This window comes from Perissodus microlepis, chromosome 12 (genome assembly GCF_051167445.1).
Source record: "Perissodus microlepis isolate ML-2025 ecotype Zambia chromosome 12, ASM5116744v1, whole genome shotgun sequence".
NCBI lineage: Eukaryota > Metazoa > Chordata > Actinopteri > Cichliformes > Cichlidae > Perissodus > Perissodus microlepis.
In genome coordinates, this window is record NC_140472.1 from 5,028,319 (window position 1) to 5,046,955 (window position 18,637).

Genomic DNA, 18,637 nt, shown 5'->3' on the forward strand with positions numbered 1-18,637 from the left:
GTCTGAGGCGGTGTCACTGCGATGGCGAGCACCTGTGTCTGCTTCATCACAGACCCAAGGTGTTTGAGAGTATGGAGGACTTAGAAACCACTTAGTAATCAGATGTTTTCTAAGGGGTATATAATGGTGTCTGTCATAATTAACATAAAAAACATGTATAGAATGTGATCAAATAATCAGATAAATGGTTAAATTAATGGTGAAATGACTAAAAGCAAATGAATACTAGAATCAACACAAAGACAAATTTACAGAAGTAGTAAACCTACTAGTGCTGTATTTTATTTAAAATGAAATAAAATGCATTTAATGGGATTAATAGTGATTAATCACCTTAAGTGCCATTCATGACACTTTTATTATTATTATCATTATTTTCTTATGTTTAATATTGACTGTTTTGGTCCTCCATACTAACGAATGCCATGCAGAAATTTGAGACACTGACAGTAATGAGATCTTACCCTTAAAGTGTAATGCCAAAGGTTTTTTTTTTTTTTTTTTTGTATATATAATAATGCAGTAAGGTGGTTCCAAGTATGTTGGAGATTGTACTACACACCAATCACTGTGTGCACACTGTGGCATACACAGATAAATGCATGTTTAGGTGGTTTTTGCACTGCAGAGTGAATACAATGTGTGACCGATTGTGACTTTGACCCTAACACTTTTGTCTTCTGCAGGCCGGGGCGGCCCTTTAAGAAGCTGGGAGGGCGCGGTCGGCGGAAGCGCTCGGCCTCAGCAAACTCTTCCTCCAGCTCCTCCTGCGAAGGTTACCCCGGAGACGACAGGCTGCTTTTTTCCATGCGGGAGGACGGCGACCTGTCACACAGCAGCCTGCGCTTCAACAACAAGACCAAGGGCCTCATCGATGCCCTCACAAAGTTCTTCACGCCATCTCCCGAGGGCCGCAAGGCACGGCAGGAAGTGGTGGACTACTCACAGCAGTGCCGCATCCGAAAGAAAGCCAGTCGCAAAGGCGAAGGAGATGACAGAGGTGGGAAAGATCAGCTTGTTTTTTTGTTTTTTGCTCATACCATCAGACAGTTTCGATTCACATTTGCCATGAAAACTTAAAACTTTGAGATAAAGTGACGTACATAAAGACATGTTAATGATCTGTTATGTTTAATGAGAGAGCAACAGCACAGAAATGAAACACAAATGGTAAAAAAAAAAAAAGTTAATATCTGAATCAATTACATAAATTGACCTTTTAAAAAAAAACGTGCTCTATTTTCATGAGTCCTTTGCAGGTGCTTTGCTTACAGACTCTGTAGGTATCAGCTGTTACTGTGAAGCATTCACATTGCTTTTGTGTTCTTTGTCCCTCTTTTATAGACGATTCAGCCGTGATGTTACTTATTTTGAAATTGTAGGTCAAGGCTAAAAATCGTGTGGAATTGCTTTATTTTTTATCCTCAGCCAGAGAAAATGATTGCTTATGCATTTAAAGAAATTGCTTTTGTAATTTGAAGTGCCCGCCTGCAGTTCTGTTTCCATTGAAATCTCTTAGAGTAAAAGCAGAGAGTTATAAGTAAAGAATAAATGTGACAGAGCAGCAGCGCTTCCTTCAGGTTTCTGCAGCACCCATGTGTGTTTTAGAAAGAATGAAGAACACCCTCATCATCCATTATCACAAGTCTCTTCCACTCTTGCCTGTGTTGCTAATGTGCGTTTACTGCCTGCAGCAAGCAAAACAAATAAAAGACTGTCTTAGCTATCAGCTAACTTAATAAATATGTGGAAGGTAACCTGGCAGCTTTAATTTAGCTGATAATATTTCACGTCACGGGGTTTAGCGTGAGTAGCGTGCTGCTTTTGTGGAAAACTGCAAACTTGTTGAACAGCTGGTGTGATACAGACACAAAGTTTTTGATCGCTCTTAAAGTCAGGAGTGAGATTGTTATCAAGTGTAGAAAAACGGTGTCTTTCGCTTTAACCAGGCTTTGCTGTGTACGCTGCGTGTGTCACGCTGAGATTACAGACCGTAGCTCGAGCACAAATGACGCCAAACTGCGGCAAAGAACAAGCAGCGGTTTTGTTCCCGTTCATTCAACCGATGCATTGTGAAAAAACGCCTTAAGAACAGATCATATGCCAAATTGGACGTATATTTTGCGCTTCGCTGCGTCATTAAATCAGAAACGGCGCAGCCCGTACGTTCGTTCTCCACACAAGCTGAGGGAGCATGATTTGTTGTGAAGCAATTAGAGCAGCGATCACTGGGCGCAGCGTGCATGTCGGCGATGTGACTTATTTTGGCGACGGAGGAAAGCGTGGCCGGATGAAGAATGGCAGCGACGGGAGCAACGTCCTAAAAGTGGTGGAGATACGAACGTCCGCTTCCTGTCAGAACTTTCAGAATAAAATGGGACTGATTATGGATGAAGAGATTTGTGAGTTGTGGCTTCAGCCTTGAGTTGAAGTAACAGGCTTTGTGTCCACGCCAACATACGCACAACTAATCATGTGATTCACATGAATTCAGCTACTTCTCTTGGGGGAATTTTGATTGCATATAGGGATGCTGCTCACCTAAATGTTACTCTTTATAGCATCCTGTGATTGCAGGCTTTAATATAAGAAAGTGACCTGTTATAAGAGCCTCACAGCTGTTTGTTGTGAAGCGCCCTGAAAGTCTGCAGACATCTTGGGATTCGAAATAACTTCTGATTGTCTTTCAATCCCCAGACAATCAGGAAGGCAGCGACTGGCGTGACGAAGATGACAAACTGCCCGGCCACGAGAACCTGACGGAAAAAGACATCGAGCTGTTCAGACACATCCAGGAGCTGGCGCTACAGGTACGCGTGATTATTACGAGACAACAGTGGGGAAGGGAGACGCTGAACACTGGCCAAATTGGACAATGAGATTGCATCAGCATGGGAATCTGAGAGCTGTGAGTCTGGGACTGAGGCTGCCAGACTGGAGGGTATACACGTAAATCTCAATTGTGGTCAGAAAGAGCCAAGTCAACAGCTGGCTGGTTGTAAGAGATGAAGCTGCTGGCTCACAGAGGGCTGCAGGCCCTGTGTGTGTGTGTCAAAGAAGTGCAGGAAAGAAATTAGGAACAGCTGCCAGATTCAATATGGATATTAAATGATCCATTACCATAGATGCAGCACACACAGGCCGTGACCTCAAGATGCAAATAAAATGGATTGAATTTAGGACAGCAGCTTTACAACAAGCTGATTAGTCTTTACTGTTGTTGTTGGACATTTGCTTGAATTTCACATTCTGCTTGTGATTGATGCCAAACTGTTCTCCATAAACAGAAGGGCAAGCCCGGCAAGAGTAAAACTACCCATGAATGTTTAAGACTGGGTCTCGATAAAGCACGTAAAACGAGTCTTGTGTTTGATGGTGCGATGACTGAGCGGGGCATCTTTAACGACAGTGTTCTGATACGTTAGTCAGAGAGGAAGTGTAAATTAGCCACATTAATGGCTTGTTTTAAGGGAATAGTGCAGCAGTAAACTGACCAGAGAGTGGGTGTGGGGTTAACACCATGGGAGTCGTATTAAAACGCTGTTGTGGATGTGGAATAGCCACAGTGGTGTGTAAGTGTGTGAGTTAATGAGCAGAACTGTTCCAGGCTGGATGACAGTGAATATCGTGTACGGTGAGTACATGATGTAAATGGCTGGGAAGGACAAACCAGGAAGATCCACGTAAGAGTAATGTAAACTTGAGAATAAACCTGGTGCCCTCTCCTGCTGTAACAGTCTGAGATACTCTGCTGATGATTTCTGGTGTCTCTGCTTGGCTCATGGCCTGCTAATCCCCCGCCAGTTGTAAACCTGTAGCTAACCATAAACATCTCTGCCTTTTCCCTTCCCCCAACAGAAAGTCGGCGTGACGGGTCCGCCAGACCCTCAAATGCGCTGCCCGTCAGTCATTGAATTTGGCAAGTATGAAATCCAGACGTGGTATTCGTCTCCATACCCGCAGGAGTACAGCAGGTAAGCTAACACACTATAATGTAACGCAACAGCATGAGGTACTTGGCTCACAATCCTGCTCGTAGGTGTAGAAATTACCACCCGAATAATGGAGCTCGTCATAAGCCGTTTACACTGCCACCCTCTGTGACAGGGATCCGTAGTCGGAGGTGTTTTTAAATGTGCATTTCCGCAGTTTGTTGCTGTTCACTAAAATTCATCCCACTGTGTATGTTTCTGTCTCAGCAATTTAAAATACCTGATGGATGCAAACTGGAAAAGTGCGCACAGAAAAAAGGCGTGAGAGCAAAAATATCAGTGTTTATTCTAAAAAATTAATCAGAAGTTCTTAAAGCCTTCACAATTAATTGTTCAGCAAATGTCATTTGGAGGAAAAACAAACCCAGTTTGACATTTGCCTTTGTTACATCACCAGAAAAATAGCCGATTGTTATAAAAGACCAGTAAATATTCCAGCTGAAGAAGAAAAATGTTGGGATTTGTTTGTTTGTGTAGCAAACCCGTTAAAACCATTCCTTTTGTCCTTTTGTCTTTGCGCTCCCGTTTCCAGACTACCTAAACTCTACCTGTGTGAGTTCTGCCTGCGCTACATGAAAAGTCGCAGCATCCTCTACCAGCACATGAAGAAGTGCAACTGGTTCCACCCTCCTGCCAATGAGATCTACAGGAAGGACGACATCTCTGTATTCGAGGTGAGGAAGTTGCAGATGTGGCTTTGTTGTGTTGTTTTGTTTTTAAATTTTGTTGTTGTTTTTTTTTTTTTTTTAAACTGGAGATAACTCGCTGGGAATGAAGTCTTTCAAAAACCACTAAAGAACTTCTAAAAACACCAGCAACTTCCAGATGGCACAATAAAAAAGGAAAAATCACACTGAAAGTATTTTCTGCATCCAGGCGCTTAAGAATTATTTTAATTCACGCTGTGCTTCTTACAGGAGGATCCTCTCTAACATGTCTTTGAAACACAATAAAGCAGGCACAATTAACAGACCTGCAAATGCATTCATGTATCCAGTGAAACAGTACAGTAGCCATTATTGTGATATTGTAAAAAGGCTGCTACGTAATACGCAGTATGTCGTATAGCTTCGTCTTATATTTTACAGCCTCAGCCAGCTGAGGACAGTGGGGGGAAACTAAGACCACAGTTCAGTGAATTCCTTTTTACTTTTTGGTCCTTTTCCTCTTCGGTTAAGCAGATGTAGTGATGGGTGAGTGTCACCTGAAAACACTTTTGGCTGCTTCCTCGCCACAAGTGGTCACCACAGCGGGCAGCTCAACAAGTTTAACCTGGCAGTGTTTACACTGGATGTATTTCCCGAGCAGCCCCAAAGGGGATTTGTGTTTCCGTCTGGAATTGAACTGAGTGACTGTGTAACCATTTCACCATTTGAGGCACATTCATCAAATATTGCTGCACTGTGATGCTATTGTTAGGTTTAGTTGTGTATAATGAGACTACTGTGCGTTACTCCCAAGCCTGTTGTGCAGAATTGAATACATAATCGTTAGGTCAAATGATGGTTGAATACAGAAACTCTGAGTTATGAATAGGTGTAGTTACAAATCAGGATCTGGAGAAGCTCATTTGAGTGTTTTTCTGCTTTTTTTGGTTTATCTCAGACATCAGGGAGGTGATGGATTGACTGAAAGACTGCCTGGGTGTCAGTGATCTTTGATAAACTCAAAGTGTAGAAGGTGTAACAGCTAAGTAACGGTGGCCAGCGCTGTAACAAAGAGAGACGACTTCTGTTCATTTTCTGTCGCTGATGACGGAAAATCTGACGTCATTTTGACAGTTTGGGAAATGAGAGCGATTTACTGCAACATAAATAGTTGCTCTAAAGGGCTTTTGTTTTCTACACATGACATAAAGAATTACGCTGGCCAATCCTCCCTCGAGGTATTGGATTGTGTCTGTGTGACCGCACTCCAAGACCTCGTGGCCCTACAGAGGAATGCAGCTGCTCCCTGCTGTAGAAGTGCATTCCAGGATCAGAAGGTCTCATGTTCAAACTGGCCTCGCTGATCTGACTTCCCTGAGAGAAGTGAGAAGTGATTCCCTAACTGAAAAAAAAATAAATAAATAAAGGTACTTTTGGTTGCTCCCTTCATCACCGCAGCGGATGGATCCACGTTTGATTCGGCACAGTCTTTATGCTCGGTGCCCTAACTGATGCAACCCTCGCTTAGGACCAGCACTGTGACGACCTCAGGCCGGGTTTGTGTAGACTCCCAGTTTGAGGTTTCTTACATAAAAGGTGAATGTGTTAAGTGTTAGTACTGGAAATTCCACTTTCCTGTCTGGTTGCTGATTAAATTCAGTCAGACGTCAGATATCGGTGCAAAATAAAATAACGATCACTTGCCGTGATCTCCTAACAGTGTTTTGAGTTTAGTTTATATTTTCCTGTTTGGCTGCATTGTTTTAGTGTCTTGGCTGTCCCAGCAGAAGAAAAGCAAACAAAATCATCAGCTTAGTGTGTTTTTAACTTGACGATCATCTTGCCTGTTCATGCCCTCATAAAATAATTAAACACTTTGCTCTGTGTGTTGGGCTTGAAAAATTGCCTGCTGTTAGATGTATCTCATTGTAAATTAAAAAAGAAAATTAAAAAGTCAATTAATGATGGCTTACTTGCCACTAGATGAACTTTTATCTAGTCTTCTTACCACCTCAGACCTGCACACAGTTGCACAGTACAAACCCACAAGTCCTTTCAAATGTTTCCCACGCTGCCTGTCCAATTTTACCCTTTATTGGAGAAAGTTTCTGCATAGCATAATGCTTTCCCACCAACTATATAAATATTTCTTAGTCAAAAACCCTTAAAGTGATTGTGACATCCTCACCCGCCTTAGTGGAATATCCTGTTCTTTGTATCAAAGTTATAATGAGACGAATTTGCAGTTAAGCACAGCGGCCACTGAATTGAGTGGATTGTTGTCTGCAGGACACGGCCGTCGAAGCTTCTGTTTTCCTCCACTCTGCAGTCCTTTCCTCTCTCCGAGGAGAGCACAGATAACTGGCCGTCTGCCAACCTGAGCCTCCCTCCGTCTCTTTACCACTCATCGTTTCTCTCCAGCCTCTGTGTATTTCGGAGTCTACAGGGACACAGGGGAGATCATAGCCTAACACTAACTTCTAATCCATTCACCTTCACTCTGCTCCACAGCTCCCTAACAGCAGCCTGGAGATTTAACTCAGCACTTTAGTGTTTCAGGGATGAGAAAGTAGCTATTTAGGAAGTCCTGCGCTTTGCACTGATTTGTGTTTTCTTACCAACATCTTTCAACAGGTTGATGGGAATGTTAGCACAATCTACTGTCAGAACCTGTGTCTACTCGCTAAACTGTTCCTGGACCACAAGACCCTCTACTACGATGTGGAGCCCTTCCTTTTCTACGTCCTCACCCAGAACGACAGTAAAGGCTGCCACCTTGTTGGCTACTTCTCCAAGGTAGTATGGCTTTCAGTTCATCTTCCCCCACTCAACTTCTCTGCAAAGATCTATTCTGTCTGGATTTTGTGTTTTCTTGACTCTCCCACTAGTTTTAAGCAAAATACAGCTCTGTTGTCGGATTATATAAACACTTACTCCAATATATATATATATATATATATATATATATATTCAGATTAAATGAAGCTGAAATAACTTCCTAAAACATACAAATGCTCATGTGGTGTCCCAGATAAATAGTGGCTGCTGTGAGCACCATTGTCCCTCTGTGGAGTTTGCCTCTGCAGGTGCTCCCATTAACATGCAACCTCACTGCCAAAGCACAGCAGTTAGGGAGCAGACACAGCACCATTAACACCCAGCTCACACACACACAGACCTGCTTCATAATGTGGTTCCATTATTATTTTTCTTTTTTCCTCTAATGGTTAAATGTGTCTGTCTTTTTTCTCTTCAGGAGAAGCACTGTCAACAGAAATACAACGTATCATGCATCATGATTCTTCCACAGTACCAGCGCAAGGGCTATGGGCGTTTTCTCATCGACTTCAGTAAGTGCTGCTTATTTTCTAAAAACAAATAGAATGATCACAGTTTGAAATGAGAATATTAGGCTCACTTTAACTAAACACTGATGGTTCCTCTTTTCATAGACATAATGACTAAATTCAAACATTTGGCTCATGATGCCCTTGTCTCCGGTTCCTCCTTCCCTGCAGGCTACTTGCTGTCAAAGCGAGAGGGACAGCCAGGATCTCCAGAGAAGCCTCTGTCGGACTTAGGTCGGCTGTCTTACATGGCCTACTGGCGTAGCGTGGTGCTGGAGTGTCTCCACGAGCTCCGCGACCGGCAGATCACCATACGACAGCTCAGCAAACTGACGGGGATCTGCCCCCAGGACATCACCACCACCCTGCATAGCCTCAACATGCTGGAGCAGCGGGGAGACCGGTCAGAAATATACTCCATGTTTTTTTTTATATGGCCCAAATATAAACAAAGTCGTTCTGCTTGTGCTACTATTTCCTTTTTTTTTTTTTTTTTTTTAATTGAAATGCTGATTTGGCTGGTTTTCGGTCTAAGCAGCCAAAACGTTTTACTAAGGTGACCCAGTGTAATTTGAGAAAGACCAAGCGAAAATATGCAGTAAATGCGGTTACAGTAGACTCAGATTTTCAGTGGCAGCACCAAGAAAGCAAAACAGAAAAGCCTTCTTATGGAGGTACACAGACATGTCAGTGAAAAGTTTGGTTCCCCTTGTGAAGTCTTAAAAGATTAGAATTGAGATTTCAAAAACAGCCATACAAATTTCATGACACTGAAACTTAACATTCAAACGATGTTTGAACAAACAGTACATAAACCTATATTTTCACTGGTTAAGCTGCATTACTTTGGCTGCTCCCCAGACGCTCTGCTATGATGCTAGTGGTAATGGGATCTCACATGCTGTCCGGAGTCACACGGACAGCCACTAGTGATTTTAATCAGTTAATTGTCCAGAGCCAGGTTGCACTGCACTCTCCTGGTGTTTGTAGTGGTACCACCAGAGTCAGGCTGTGCAGCTGTTAGGATGTTAGCTAGTGGATCAGTGGCAACGTGCACCTTCACTGTTCCCAAAATTAATTTTCAGCAAAACAAAGATTTGTTTTTTCTTATGTTATTAGGCCTCATAGACCTACAAAACAACAACATAAAAGCTGACTTGCATCTAACTGCAAAGTACACTATGTGCGGAAATGTCACAGTTTGTAAACTGAGGTGTCCTGGCAGCTTACCAAGCACATGTGTATTGTGCCAGATGTTAAAAAAGCAGCTTCTTGGTACTCTAAACTTTTAACTGTGTTGTCAAAAAAGATCTATTTTATTTATCCTGAATATTTGGATGACTGTATCACAGATGTGTCAATTTGTGTCAAATAATGCAGCGAAGACTCTGTGTCTTTACTGTATGTGGGCTTACTGCACTTACTGTCAGTTATTTTTAGGTGCACCACAAAAAACACATGTGTGCAGGGTTTTTCCTGACTGAGAATAGATCTTTGGGGGCTGGTGGCTGCGCATGTAAGCATCAGTGCTCTGCACGGTGTAAAGATTGTAGTGCAGCAGATAAGTGAAATGATCTTTCAGAAGTGCATATATGCACTAAGTCTGTCTGTCCCTCTGCAGCCAGTTAAAAGTTTTGCCATTTGTCCATTGTTTATTTTAGAAGGTTTTACTTTTATACTCACAAGCCCAAATCAAGAGTAAGTCAAATTTGTAACTTAAAAACTTCTTGGTCTCATGAAAAGCAAAGTAAGCGCAATGAGATGCTGCTCTAATGGCAATGCTGTGCAGGTCAAGGTTTTTTACCTCTTTGAAAGCACCATGATGCATGCAGCTAAGTAATGTATTCCATGCGTGAAGACTTTTCTTTTATTCTAAAATTTGGCTGACACAACTTGTCTTCACTTTGTTTTTTTTTGTTTACACAAAAAAATCAGTCAAATGTGTATGTTTTGACATTTAGATCATTCGAAAATGCAAGACTTTGTCCTTCTACTTTATCCTTACTCGTTTTTTTAATCATAAAAGAGTTTATGTACCAATTTTGGTCCCTGTATCCACCTGTGAATGATTTATCTGCTGCACTGGAGGTGCTCTGTTACAGCTTTGTCGGTTTTATAGACAAACATGTCTGTTGTGGCTGAGTAAATAGAAGCCCAGTTGACGTAATTGGTTAAAAAATAGTTTAACTGCAGTGCTCATTATTTTCCTTTGGCCCGTGCTAATATCTCTATGGGGAAAGCAAAATGTTTCTATCCAAGGAAAAAACAAAAAATCCCTGAACAGTTGGCATAGCTGCACATTTACCTGCACAGCCATATTTGTCTGTAATGTATCGATGCTTCAATGTAGAAAAATGTGCGTCCGGAGGGCTCATGCTCCCGTCTGTTTTTGCTTTGACTTTGTTAGACTCATCCTGATGCGAAGGGAGAAGCTGGTGGCCAACCACATGGCTCGTCTAAAGGCCCGGCCACGACAGCTGGAGGTCGACCCCGAGTGTCTCCGCTGGACTCCTGTCATAGTAACCAACACCGTGGTCTCTGATGCTGATGGAGATGACGACGATGACGATGAGGAGGAGGAGGAGGATGAGGAACCAAAGGAAGAGACTCGCAAGGAGGTAAAGATTGCCATTGCATTTGTGAAGATAATAAATTGGAGTCAGACTTGCTTTCTGGTGTAATTAATTTAATTGTATATTTTCTAAACAGATTAAGCCGAGTCACAAGGTCCCACAGATGTCCTGGCATGTGCGGCAAGGGAAGAAGGATGAAGAAGAGGAGGAGGAAAGGAAGACCTTTCTAGGATTTCCGATTGGCCAAAGCTCTCCAATTCCCCCTCCAGTCCGATGCCCACCGCCTGTACCAGAACCACCACGACCCCCTCCGCCAACAAACGGCGAACGCAGGCCACGAGGGCGCCCGCCCAAAAACTGGCCTTGGGGTAAGGTGAAGGACAGCGCGCGGGTGGGACGGCCACCCAAAATCCGTCCAGTAGAGGATGAAGATGATGAGGATGAGGACAGGTCAGAGGGAGTAAAAACCACAGGCACTGTCAACAGCCCGCCCTCCCTTTTCTCCTTGGACAGACAAGCGGACACGACAGCCTTTCACACACTCGACATGAGCAGGCACCCTTCCATAACCCCCACGAGACGAGGCCGGCCACCGAGGAAAAAGAGAGGCCCGAAGCCCAGACTGATAGAAGGTCCCGGAGAGGGTCACCCACAGCTTCCTGTGATTCCCAGGCTGAGCGAGTCTTCTCCAGTCAGGAAGAGCCGCTTCAGTGAAAGCAGCGAAGAAGAAGAGGACGACGATGATGAAGATGACGAAGAGAGGGGATGCTCCCCTCCTATGCTCACCAAATCAGGGCTCAAATGCAAGGTTAGACATGAACAGTTTTCTATTTTCAGCTATCATAATGATGATAATGATAATCGCAAAAGTAGCTTCCTGCTTGTGAAGTTGTCAGTTTGCTCTAAAGCTCCTTAGCACATCTTAATCCCTTGTCCCGTTTCTACCCAGAAGCCCATGAGGAAGCGCCGCTTTCGCCCGCGCAGCCACCCTCACAGCAGCGTGGTGACTGAGACCATTTCGGAGACCACGGAGGTGTTGGATGAGCCTTTTGTAGACTCTGACTCAGAGAGGCCTATGCCCAGGCTGGAGGAGGAGACTCCACTGGGTCACCCGCTGCGCCGCTACCCCCAACCGCAGTCTGCTCTGAGGTTGTCTGACCCTGCGCCAAAGAGGGGCCGACTCTCCAACCTCACAGATTCGGAGGAAGATGGTGAGCAGTGATGAAATGTGCAGGACTACCCATGTACGGACTAATCGTACATACATGGGTAGGACTTTGGCATGGCAATTCCAAAACCTTTGTGTTAGCCAGTAACTTCCCATTTATGAGAGATGATAATCCTAACGATGTCTGCATGGGGAGGGTGAAAGCTTGGGTCTTCTTCCTGGCCTTGTGATAGTGGTGACATCTCCAAGTAACTTCTACTCTGATGTACAGTTGTTTGAACTGATGATTTTGGATGAGTTACCGGCACCTACTGACATTCACTGGTTAAGATGGAGTTTAGTTATTTAGTCTGTTCAGAGGAATAGTTGGAAAGCCATCACATTTATTTTGATAGTCTGGCCAGAACTTTGTGCAGTAGCTGTATCTAACCACTTCATCTTCTTTCCTTTGCAGAGCTAACAACTATGCCGAAGTCTGTAGCTGCTTTGACAGCAACCCCATCAGAGACCCTTGGGGCCAACCCTGAAGTCCCAGTCAAAAAGAAGAAAGGCTGGCCCAAAGGAAAGAGCCGCAAACCACAGCACTGGAAGAAAAGAGGCAAGCCACCTGGCACAGGACCCAACCAGAGAGCAGCTGCAGACGGCCAGGCCCAAAGTGGGAATCCTCAGCAACCCAAAATCAAGATGAAGCCTGGTCGCAAGCCCCGGAGCTGGTACTTGCAGCGGGCCCAGGAGGAGGCGGACAGGCAGGAGCAGGAAAGACGAAGGTTGCTAGAGCAGCAGCAGATGGACAAAGTTCCTCAGCTGCTGCAGACGGATGACCGGAACAGCAAGCAAGTCTGCAGAACTAACACGGACAGAGACGTCAAACAAAAAGACTCTGACGAAGAAGATGACTATCTCCCTAAGCCCGTTGAACAAAAGATGCCCAGAAAGCGGGGGAGACCGCCCAAGAACCGCCAGCCACCACAGCCTACCCCCAAACCACCTCCCACCTCTGACCCGGAAGAAGAGGAGGAAGATGATGAGGAGGACATCGAGCGAGCCTGGGAAGAGGACAAACCTAGCCGGCCACCATCCCGTCCACTGCTTTCCCCTTCTTCCTCTTCTTCCACCTCAGGGCCCCGGGCCCCGCAGTCCCGGCCTCAGGACACAGATATGGGTGACAGAGAGGAAGACGATGATGATGAGGAAAGGGAGGAAGAGGAGTGTGGCAGCATGGGCAGTGGTGGTGGTAGCGTGAACAGGCGAGCGGCGGTCACGCCGGGTTCAGGAAGCCGGCGAAGTGACGACCACGATGCAGACGATGAGGGTGACGGACACTTAGAAGACAAGAGCAGCAGCAGTAAAAAGAGAAAAAGTCCGGACTCTGAAGACGAAGACGACGATGAAGACGAGGAGGAGGAGTCTGCCTCACACGCAAACTCGCCTCCAGTCAAAGAAGAACCCCCAGGTGTAGAGCCTTTTTTAGGCATGGAGAACAGCGTGGCCCAGGAGTATGTCAGCAAACAGGAGGAGGAAGAGGAGGAGGAGGAGGCTGAGGAAAGGGTGCAGGAGACCAAGTGCCGGCCCCCCTCAGCAGACCCTCAGCAGGAGGAGAGGAGGCGCAGAGAGCAGGAGGAGTCTGCTGCGGCGGCGGCGGCGGTGGAAACGGTCACGGCCATGTCTGTTCCTTCTGAGCCAATGGAGCTGCAGCCTCTGCACCCGGATGATAAAGACGTCACACTCTTGATGGAACCCCAGCATCCGCACTCCCACCCTCACCAGCACCCTGACTTCAAGGAGGAGCTTGGCCACCATCACTCGCACCACTCACATCACCACTCCAATGAGCTGGACCTGGAGACTATGCAGGCTGTTCAGTCCCTGACGCAGGGGGAAGCCCAGGACGAGGAAACTGAGCCCCAGCCACACCACGGCGCTTACCAGGACTGTGAAGAGACCCTAGCCGCCTGCCGGACCCTGCAGAGCTACAGTCACACGGGCGAGCCTGAAGAGGAGACCCTAGCCTTAGTAGAGGAATGTGGAGCCTCCCAGCACAGCAGCCCCCTCCCTAATCCACCAGTGCCCCCGCTGCCCAGTCAGTCTGTGCGCTCTGTGAACAGCCCGGGGCTGCAATCGGGCATCGTGGATACGACACCAGCAGGGCAAAGGGGTGGAACTCCTGGCCCCACCGGAGCAGGGAGCAGTGGCGGTGGCGCTGGAGGTGGCTACACACAGATCACTCCAGAGCATCCCAGTTCGCTTTCTGCCCCCTCTCAGCAGAACATGGAGACATCGCCGATGATGGATGTGCCGTCTGTGTCGGACCACTCGCAGCAGGTGGTGGACAGTGGCTTCAGTGACCTGGGCAGCATTGAAAGCACTACAGAGAATTATGACAACCCCAGCAGCTACGACTCCACCATGGGTGGAGGGGGCAATGGAACAGGAAACGGGGGCAATGGAGGAGGAATGTCTGCTGCCGTGGTCGCCGGGGCTTCAACGGCTTCAGCGTCCTCGGCGTCCTCTTCTTCCAGCTCTGCCACCCCTTCTTCCTCCTCTCAGTCCAACAGCTGCTCCTTCGTGCCAGCCCCCAGCCTCACATCTTCCACAGGAAATGCCGCATCCCAGCTAGCGATGGGCAGCTGTAGCCTCATTCAGCAAACAGGACCAGGGCCCAACAGTGGACCAGGTGCCAGCAACGTGGGCAGTGCTGTGCCCCAGCCCCCGCCTCCCCCACCGCCATCCAACACCCCCAGCTGTGGCATTAAGTCTCCTCAGAGCTGTGGTGTGATTGAGAGGCCTCCCAGCACCAACCAGCAGCAGCAGCAATCAACAAAAAAGGTTCCTCAACAGCAGCAACAAGCGCCAAACCCTCAGCCTCCACCCTCGGCCCCGCCACCGCCACCACAGCAGGCCTTGTCCCAGTGCAGCATGGGCAATGGCTTTGCCTCCACGCCCATGATCATGGAGATTCCAGAGAGCGGAGGTGGAGGAGGGGGCCGCACCCTGTATGAGCGCATGGGTCAGGACTTTGGTACAGGGGGCTACCCCCAGCCCTCGGCAACATTCAGCCTGGCCAAACTCCAGCAGCTCACCAACACCATCATGGAGCCCCACGGCATGCCCTACTCTCACTCCGCCGCTGTTACCTCCTATGCCACTAGTGTTTCTCTCTCCAATCCTGGGCTGGCCCCTTCACCCCACACTGCCCTTCCTCAGGGGCAGCCCACTATGACCCCACCTCCTAACCTTAGCTCTGGCTCCATGAACCTGGGCTCTCTGCAGCTGCAATGCAACATGCCCACGACCAACATTGGCCTAGGACCTCCACCGCACACACAGCGGCTGCAGGGCCAGATGACTACCGTCAAAGGCCACATTTCCATTCGGTCCAAAGCCGCTCAGCAGCTGGCCCCGGCCCCGCACCAGCAGCAGCTCTATAGCCGCAGCTCGGGGACTGTGGCCATGCAGGGTACGCCGCGCACCTTGGCCGTGCAGCGCGGCATGATGCCAAACCTCATGCCCACGGCACCGTATAATTCTATGAACATGACGACTCTGAACCCCATGTCAGCCAGCTACCGAATGGCTCAGCCTATGATGAACAGTGGCTATCACAGCAACCCCGCATACATGAATCAGCCAGCTCAGTACCCCATGCAGATGCAGGTGGGCATGATGGGAGGGCAGGGCTACCCACAGCAGCCTATGCAGCCCAATCACCATGGGAACATGATGTACACTGGCCCCTCCCATCACAGCTATCCAAAACAGCCACATTACATGAGCAGATGAGCAGCCAAGAAGTGAAAAAAGGAGACAGAAAGGGGCCAGAGCGTATGCTCGCTGTACTCTAAATGTCCATTAGTCCTGTTCACCCTCTCCAGTGCCTCAGAGGCACCAGTGGAGTGAAGGTGATGGGGACAGAGAGGGTCTTTGGGTTTCCTGTTTTTTTGTTTTTGTTTTTTCTGTGTTGTCATTTTGTCCCTTTTTTTTATTTGGGCTCGTCTCCCCCTCCCCTCCCAGCTGGCTGTGTATGGGAGTATTTGGGCAGGATTTGGTGTGTACGTGGACCTCGGCCGTGCCGTGGAGCTTCAGGCCAGGCCAGCACACAGGCCCAGGAGTCCACTCCTCCTCTCGACACTGAGGAGGACAGTAAGGAACGACGAAGTATGACGAGGAAAAGTCCACAGGGTACAGGAGTACCTGGCCTGGTCAGACTGTGAACGGTGGTTACTGAGTATATTCAACCATGCACACAATCTTTTAATATAGGAAGCCTTACCTTGAAAAAAGAGACGATGAAACATTGCAGGCGGACTGTTGTTTTATGTTAAACATACTGTTGACCTTATTTTTGTTGTTGTTTTTGTTTGTTTGTTTGTTTGTTTGTTTTTTAATACGTGTGTGCAGTCCGACCTCCTTACATGCTTTGATCTTTATACACGTGGCATTCTGAAATGGTGATTACACCCTCTTGCTCTCTCAGAAATGCCCAAACATCTCCGGCGCCGCTCGGCCCCACGGCTTTTCGTGAGTTCCAGAAGAGCACAGTGGAGCAGGGCCTCGGGTGTTTGAGGTGTTTGACTGTTTTCCATAGTCTCTGTCTTCCTGGATGGACAGTGTTGTACCAAAAACACAGCAAAGACACAGAAGAGACTAGCGTGTTACTGTCATATTATATATCCATAAATGAAACAAGTAGCATTATTTTCCAGTTTGCCGCGACTCTGAAACATTTCGATGTAAATATTCTGGTACTTCCCAATATTCAGCACACACACACATACAAACACACACACACACACACATATATATATATATATACATATATATATAAATACAAACACACACTGACTAGCTGTCTCCAGTTGATGGCTAGCTCAGGAAACATTCAACTGTTTTTGTCCACACTCCACTGACAGATGGTATACAATGTCAGCCTTTTTTTTTAGCAGCTTAGGGAATGCAGAACAAACGGTGGGATTTCCATGTAACTACTTTAAGGAAAGTCGGTTAACTATAGGTGACCTCGCATCCTTAAGTGTTAGTGACCCAAAGAGGTCGAGGAGTCTGCTTCTGAATGGTGTGTTTTTTGTAAAATTTGTTTTTTCTTTTGGGGTTTTTTTTTTTTTAATCTTGTTTTTGTTATTGTTGTTGTTTCTGTGCTCCCATTGGCTAAAAATGTGGCAGCGGACGGTTAGCCTTTGTGAAGGTGTGCCTGAATGCTCGATCTAGCGCGAGGTTTGGCCCTGGGATTGTAGCTCGGTTATAGAAGCAGGGTTGGAGGCAAGGATCGGAGGTCCCGTAGGGTCGTGGTTGACTTTGTTGGGCCGCGTATCGGTATTCTTAGTCAAAAGAGGAGTTTTCATTTGTCATACAGACCTAGCATACAAACTTTCTTTGTGTGTATTCTGTTCTGTATTTACTTTTTTTTGTTTCATTTCTTTTCTGAATTTTGTCAGACTGGGCAGCTTTCTTTTATGACACAAGCTGACTCTTTTTGACTTTAGAAACCTATTGTAGAGAAAATGTTTTTTCTATAATATAAAAGGAAATTCTGACATTGATATTGGTACTGTCATTTTTTTCACTTCTGTTTCAGGAAACGACAAAAAAAAAAACATATTTTTTAGCTCGCCTCTTGGGTAATAATTACTAAGAAACTCAAAATTTAAAAAAATTACCACTCACTTTTAGTGACTTTAAGATGCCTTTAACCTCTCCATTCCATCTCATCTCTAGAGTTTTTCTATCTTTGTGTAGTATATTAATGCTATTTTAAACAAAAGGACTACAAATATCTAAAGGTTACTCGGCATTCTTTTTGTTTTTATTTTTTTTACTTCTGTGTGTGCATAGGATGACTTCCTTACATTTAAGAGGCATGTAAAAATGAGCTCAGTATATTTCTGTCTGTTTATATTGCTTCCCTTTTTGTATCCTTTGTAATTGTACATGTTGCGTTGTATGCTAAGAGAGAGCGCAAAATAAAAAGAGGGTGGGGGGACGGGACAGCTGGGCACACAGTGAAGGTTGATTTGAGCTCAGCTGCCTCAACTCTCGACTCTGTCCCTGTATGTATTTCCATTTTTTTCCATTTTGTTTTTCTTTCTTAGCAAGTACTTTCAAAGAACTCTGTACATTTTAACATAAAATGAAAATAAATTATGTTGAGCCATTCATGTATCCTTTGAGTTTAGCCTGATTCAGTGCTACGTCACCTCAACCCCCTCACGTTTTCCCAAAAAGTGCAGGGAAAAGTTACACATTCAGCTTTTTTTTTTTTTTTTTTTTTTTTTTACTAAGTATGACGGCCTTGTGCAGGTTGTGTACAGAGCAACTGTTGACAATCAACTTCGAGCAAAACAAAAGTCTGAATTTAAAAAATAATATATAAAAAATCACACATAACATGAGCTGAACTATCAACTAGATGTTAGTCACTGCTACTTTCCACAAGTTTATAACTTCTAGGTTTACTAAATTTGTCCAAAGAAAAAAATGTTCTCAATTGTTTCTAACCTTTTTTTTTTTTTTTCTTGAAAGACCCTGTGTCAAAATCTAGATTAGATTATAAACTAAAGGTCACATTTCATTTAAAAAATGGTTAAATTATCCATGTGATGTCAAACCTAATCTTAAACCTAAAACTAATTTTAATGAAGAAAAGTAATTGCCTGAAAGCATCTTTAGTTAGTTTGGAAGTCAAAAACTGATCGTGAAGGTGAGTGGGTGTTGTTAGTGACCAGTTTTTGGCTCAAGTGGAAATTGGACGACCTGGCAGTTCTCGTCTGATTGAAATACTACTCTGATGATAATTAAATGCTCTCTGAATAATTAATTTTACCCCATAATTGGGAAGCATTGATCTAATGCTTCAGCTACAAATTACAAATGGAAGTGCTTTGAACATGTATGGCCA

General features: G+C 45.6%; 1 protein-coding gene across 1 annotated transcript in view; it reads left to right on the forward strand.

The window, feature by feature from the left end:
* The window catches only part of kat6a (K(lysine) acetyltransferase 6A), a 34,771-nt gene extending 16,870 nt beyond the window's left edge, over positions 1 to 17,901 (forward strand). The window contains exons 7-17 of the mRNA XM_084945257.1: positions 687 to 1,000; positions 2,698 to 2,810; positions 3,859 to 3,974; positions 4,525 to 4,666; positions 7,274 to 7,435; positions 7,896 to 7,989; positions 8,158 to 8,389; positions 10,394 to 10,604; positions 10,696 to 11,367; positions 11,509 to 11,770; positions 12,182 to 17,901. Coding sequence (XP_084801383.1) covers positions 687 to 1,000; positions 2,698 to 2,810; positions 3,859 to 3,974; positions 4,525 to 4,666; positions 7,274 to 7,435; positions 7,896 to 7,989; positions 8,158 to 8,389; positions 10,394 to 10,604; positions 10,696 to 11,367; positions 11,509 to 11,770; positions 12,182 to 15,507 — 5,644 coding nt within the window. The 3' untranslated portion in view covers positions 15,508 to 17,901. The remainder of the gene's footprint in view (positions 1 to 686; positions 1,001 to 2,697; positions 2,811 to 3,858; positions 3,975 to 4,524; positions 4,667 to 7,273; positions 7,436 to 7,895; positions 7,990 to 8,157; positions 8,390 to 10,393; positions 10,605 to 10,695; positions 11,368 to 11,508; positions 11,771 to 12,181) is intronic.
* The last annotated feature ends 736 nt before the right edge of the window (positions 17,902 to 18,637 follow it).